Genomic DNA, 5962 nt, shown 5'->3' with positions numbered 1-5962 from the left:
TATATATTTCCTTTTATATTAAATAAATAAATTATATAACATTTTATAAATTTAAAATAAATATAGCGAATAATTTTCAAAAAAACTTTTTTATAAATCTTTTTAAATAAAATCGACGCAACAGATAGGGTAATTATTATGCCTGTCCCTATTAGTGTGCTTTTGTATTTATAAGTAAAGAAAACTAGCACAAATAAACAAGAAAAAATAATTTTTTTTGTTAAGTTAAATTATTAATGCATACAATATCCCGAAGATAATATTTATTTTTTGAGTATTAAAGTATTTTAAATATTTTTCGAAAAGATATGAGGAATTTATGTAAATCCAGTAATACGTACCGCAAGATTTTAAGCTCCCTATTAATGTGCCCTGTATTGGAGTTGAGAACGTGTTGTAAGTGTACTTTGAAATAAATATAATTGTAATGATTTATGAAGTAATATTAACATAAACAATTAGCTTAAATTTATTACCTATTTTAGTAACTATGTGTTAAAATGAGTCAAATGTGGATAAACATACAAATTGGGGGCACATTAATATATATATAGGGGCAATAGGACCATCGCCGCTTATAATAAGATTCATTAATAGGCATAAAAACATGTTTTCTATTTTTGTCAAAAACATTATAAAGTATTAACTATTTTTTAGATTAAAAAAAATATTATAAGAAAAGAAGTGGTTGAAAAACCGATATTGATTGCAAGCAGAAAATAAATAAAATTAAAGCTACAATATTTAATAATTAATTCAATAATAAATTCAGTAATAAATTGGTTATAAAAGGCACATTAATAGGGACAGTTAATCTAGCCTCCAATAATAAAAATATTTGTTTACTGTAAGTTGGAAGGATATATATTGATAGCTTCTTATTAATTCTGTCAAACGCGCACATCGACTTAAATATGAAAATCTTGTTTTACAGGAATCATGGTCAGACAGAAGAATGAAAAATACGTTTGGATGGGCCAGAATCGATATTGTTACGATGCTCGTCTGCTGCATTTTTCTCGCTTCTTTTTGTTTTTCTTTGCTAATGGAAGCATTACAGACATTAGTGCATATCGATCATCTAGATGAAATGCATCATCCATTGCCAGTACTGTGTATCGGTGTTTCTGGGATACTTCTAAATGCTTTCTGCTACATTTTGATTGGGGGATTCACTTTCAATCAGGGCATCTTCGTGCATGTTACAAAGAGTGGTGATGTAATATTACGCAGGTGATTTTTATAATAATGCATTTTATAATAAATTCTAATTATAATAAATCAATCAAAAAATGTACAATAACACGGTACATTTGAACATTTTACAAGTTTATATCGATTAATTTTGTATCGTTCCTTATCATATACGAAATAATAAAGTTACACATACATTTATCAGTTTTCAAAATGTTGTTAAAATGTATATTCTATACATTATGCTAAAGTTTTTTAAAATATTTTCTTTCGCAAATAATAAGAAAATTCTTAAGTTCAAGATGTTCCTTTATGTATTTCTATCGATGAAAAGAAATTTACTAAAATTTTAATAGAAACCGGTTCGTATATTGTTTACTAGTGACTCTTGACATTTCAGAAATGTGAGTTCACAAGAAACAAAGGATGGTGAGCAACAACTATCAGCACAGACTAGGCGAAGTCCGCTTGCGATACCAAAAAGTGAAGGTTTAAGAGAAATGTGTCGAGATGTTCTCGGGTGTGTTTTCGTCATATTAGTATCAATTTTAGTTTATTTCACCAATTCCGATGTAGCCAAATTCATTGATCCAGTCTTCGCTATTATTTCATCAATTTCGCTATTTGTTCTCTGTTATCCTTACAGTAAGTATATTTTAATACATTTAATATCTTCTTCTTACGTTAGGCCTCTGGCCTGTTACACCTCTCTCATATGCTTGTGGTGCACACGCTGATTATTCAATTACCACAAGCATATGGGACCTAAAGTTTTAATGCCGGTTCCGAATGGCGGATTTTTCGAGAGATGTTTCTGAACAAAGATACTTTCGGGAGATTGCCGGTCTTTTTCGAGAGGAGATACGTAAATATTTTGGGACCTACTGGGATCGAACTCGGGACCTCTGACATGATAAACCAGTGCGCTGTCTGCCACGCTCGCACTTATATTTAATATATGTACGAAAAGAAAAGAAAAAAGTAGTATAAATAATATATAAATAGCATAAATATATTTATAAATAAATAATACTATAAGCATAAATAATACATGTATAAATAGTAATACAAAGTGAAAACTGTTGGGTTGTCCGGAAAATTCATGCCGATGTTGAAGGAAAATTGAAACGTAAAAAATTTAAATTTTAGTATACATTTATTAAATTATATAGGTTAGTCGGCACGAACTTTCCGGACAACCCAATATATTCGTAATACATGTAATAAGTTAAAGTATTAATTTATTGTATACCTTGTATGTCGTGAATATTGTAATTTTCGAAAATACTTTAATTTATTTATTTAGTTTTAATACTTGTACTTTTTTACTCCCGTTTTGTTTTATGATTTTTCTTTACAGTGAAAGAATCAGGCCTGATATTGCTGCAAACAATTCCAAATCACATCAATATCGATTGTCTTAAAAGAGAATTATTGGTAGCTTTTCCGGGCATCGTAAACGTTCATGACTTACATGTGTGGCAATTAGCAAAACATCAAGCTATTTGTACAGTCCATATTGTATTTTTGAATCCAATGGTATACAAAAACATATTTTATGAAGTTATTTAAAATAATTTATACATGTAATGGAAATATGCTGGAACCTCATTATAGAGAACTTTGAAATCCTTTTCGTGCTATGAATAGCAGGAGTGGAAAGTAACAGTAGCTATTAAAATGAATTTGTGACTTGAATTTCTTTGATTTGGAATAAAGTAGGAACACAGTTATAGCATACAGACCTCTGAATCATGTGCTATTACGAGATTTCAGTGTACATTTAATTGTTATTTAAGAAAGAAAGATAGTTTTATTCAATATTTTTCAATTTTTTTTAAATTAAACATTTTTTTCATTTTTCTTTTGTTTTTTTTTTTAGGTTTATGCTAGCATTACAGAACAAGTTACTGCCTTTTTCGTCGAAATGGGTATCACGCAGGTCACTGTACAGCCAGAGTTCCATAAAGTATAAGATAACTTGTTAATACATAATTTTATGTTTAAAATCACTTTATTAAATAATAATCTGTATCACAGATGAAGCCGAATACGGAGAAAACTGATTGCCTTATTACATGTCATGGAGAACATTGCAGTTCTTCCCAATGTTGCTCGCGAGAAAACTTTTCGGAAGACACATGCAAGTCAGTGAAAGATGCGCACACCATCAATAGAAGATATGATAAAAAGAAAACACCAGCTGCATATGAGATTAGTCTGAAAAAAATTACTATCAATGAGAAGGAAATCTTAGAACAAACTGTGAGCGATTCAAAAACAGAAGAATATGTACCTAAATCAACAAACGAAAATGCATGTCACTCGAAACAAATACAAAGCATTGTAAATGTTAATTCTGAAGTCAGTGTCTGTGCGATAAATCTAACCGATCGAATATCTACAAATGTTGATCAAACATCTGCAACTGCCGATAGCAATCTAGATCACAGCGTCATATCTTAAGTCTCTACCATTTAGGCAGATAATTGTTTCAGTTTAATTAATCTTGGCATTGTTTTACCTGAAAGAGATTATGCGTGACGTTCACACAATAAATGCCATGATTTTTAAGCCATTTTCATTTGATAAACAAAATTAATAGATAAAAATTTATCAGTGCTTTCGTAACTACAATCTCAAGTATTTGAAGTGTCATGTTAGTATATTAAGAAACCAACAACATTGTAATCTTTTTTAAAAAGAGAAATCGTATTTTTTCTTTTTTTTTTTTGTAATATCACAATAATCATTTTGTTGGAAAAGAATGATTACTTCAAAATTGTGACTAAATTTAGACACTCAAAAAAATTGCAAAATTCAAGTTGCATTTTATTTTTTTGCAGCATGAAGTTTATTTCCTATTACTAGAAAAGGAAAATGTAGAATTAAAAAAAATTATTTGATAGTAAAAAAATTATTGAGCAGTGATATACATAAGGATATTTAACAAGAAGACTGTAAAATAATATTAAGTTTCTATGGTCACATATAACATAACTTGTTGCAATAAATAGTTTCATAATAATATCATATAGACATTCGGATAACACGTGTGCTATATAATTATTACAGAAGCGTAATACTGACTTTATTAATTGCACAAGAATATATTTCTTTAGCGTGAATATTCTTCGAATGTACAAAACAATAATTAATCGCTCAATTATTATACTTATATATAATAATTAATCGATCAATTATTATACTTATTATGTTTGTCAATGTAAGCCACTTAAGGGATCATACAATACTCGATTTTCTTGAATGACAAGCATGCTAAAATATGTTTATGCATTGAGCGCGGGATGCTGATATGCATAATTTCTATGCTTATTATACATATATATTATAAAGCTGTGTCCTTGCATGGACCAATTAAAAATTTACATATAGCTCATCTTCAAAAACAATTGTGCTAATTTCATAGTTAAGTATGAGTATGCATGCTTTATATTATTAAGAAATCGTGTTTTTCAACTTTATTTTCTATCAATAATCAAACACAACATCTTTATGAACAATAACAATTGAACAATACAGCAAATATTAAAATACGTTGCTAATCATTTATTATATCTATTTTTAAATAAATATAATAATTATCATTATAAATATACATTATAAATATCAGATACTTATGTGTAACGTAAATTTTTATATTAATTAAAGAAAATTTATTAAAATTTTTCGCAAAGAAGAAATTAGCACAATTAATAAACTGTTTGACTTTAACAGAAACTCAATTCTTTTAAATGAGAAAACAAAATTAAAGATAACAATATAACGATAACGTGTCATTGACTGCAGTTCCTATGCGATTAGTATCGGAAACCTGCCGATAGCAACACAGTCCACAACATTCTATCTTAAACTTTTTAGGGTCGTTGCTCAAACAGATATTATTTAATCTATTGTCCGCGACTAGAAACGCCACAAGCTAGTATATGAATATGCTGTTCGCAAAGAAAATGTTAATTACAAATTTTTAATAAATTAGGAACAAAAAGTCTAAAAATGTTTATAAATCTATATGTATTTAAAAAACATTTTACTTTAAGATTTTTTTGTTAAATTAAGAATTTACTATATGTCTAAATTTTTAATAATTAAAAAGCTTGAAATAATTGAAAGTAGTTATTTATTTTAATTTTTTCCTTTTTCTTATATTTTTTATTTTAAAATGTCAAGTTTTTTTTTATCATTTAGAAATTTCAATTTCTTTTAAGTGGATGCTAAATAAATTTTGCACAAAAAGACTTTATATAATAGCAACAATCTTATTTGCGACAATATCAAATCGCACAAAGAAATGTATGAAAAGTTGAATGATTATTTATAAATATAAAATGAATATATAACGGAAACTGCGGTTTGGATAGCTCACACTCTTATTATCATGTCCAAAGAAATTATTATACATTCTGATGAGATATGAAACATAGAAACATCTCAAATATTTGCAATAAGGAAGTTACCATATAAATAATGCTACATCAGATATAAATATTATTATGTTTATTTGATTCATGTTTAAATTTAATTATCTTTTATTCATCAGTTTTATTATTATTATTATTCTTTATTAACTTAATATTCTTTGTTATTTATAATATGCTTATTTTACCTACTTTGTTATTATAATAACTTTTGCATTAAATTTTAATCAATATAATATGAAATTTAATTCAATTATCAATTTTAATAACATTTTAATTTCATAACTCATTGATAGATACTATAATGTCATTATTATATAAATTTATAA

At 27.1% G+C, this 5962-nt stretch overlaps 1 protein-coding gene across 4 annotated transcripts in view; it reads left to right on the top strand.

The window, feature by feature from the left end:
- Nucleotides 1-3869, top strand: part of LOC108693922 (zinc transporter 1) — a 9387-nt gene extending 5518 nt beyond the window's left edge. For all 4 annotated transcript variants that reach the window (XM_018203134.1, XM_018203132.1, XM_018203131.1 and 1 more), the window contains exons 4-8: nucleotides 935-1233; nucleotides 1595-1839; nucleotides 2555-2733; nucleotides 3077-3163; nucleotides 3235-3869. In XM_018203134.1, the coding sequence (XP_018058623.1) occupies nucleotides 935-1233; nucleotides 1595-1839; nucleotides 2555-2733; nucleotides 3077-3163; nucleotides 3235-3660 (1236 nt within the window). In that variant the 3' untranslated portion in view covers nucleotides 3661-3869. The remainder of the gene's footprint in view (nucleotides 1-934; nucleotides 1234-1594; nucleotides 1840-2554; nucleotides 2734-3076; nucleotides 3164-3234) is intronic.
- Nucleotides 3870-5962: the final 2093 nt, after the last annotated feature.

This window comes from Atta colombica, unplaced genomic scaffold, assembly GCF_001594045.1.
Source record: "Atta colombica isolate Treedump-2 unplaced genomic scaffold, Acol1.0 scaffold111, whole genome shotgun sequence".
Classification (NCBI taxonomy): domain Eukaryota; kingdom Metazoa; phylum Arthropoda; class Insecta; order Hymenoptera; family Formicidae; genus Atta; species Atta colombica.
Note: the sequence above shows the minus strand (reverse complement) of the source record. Positions and strands in the feature narration are given on the sequence as shown.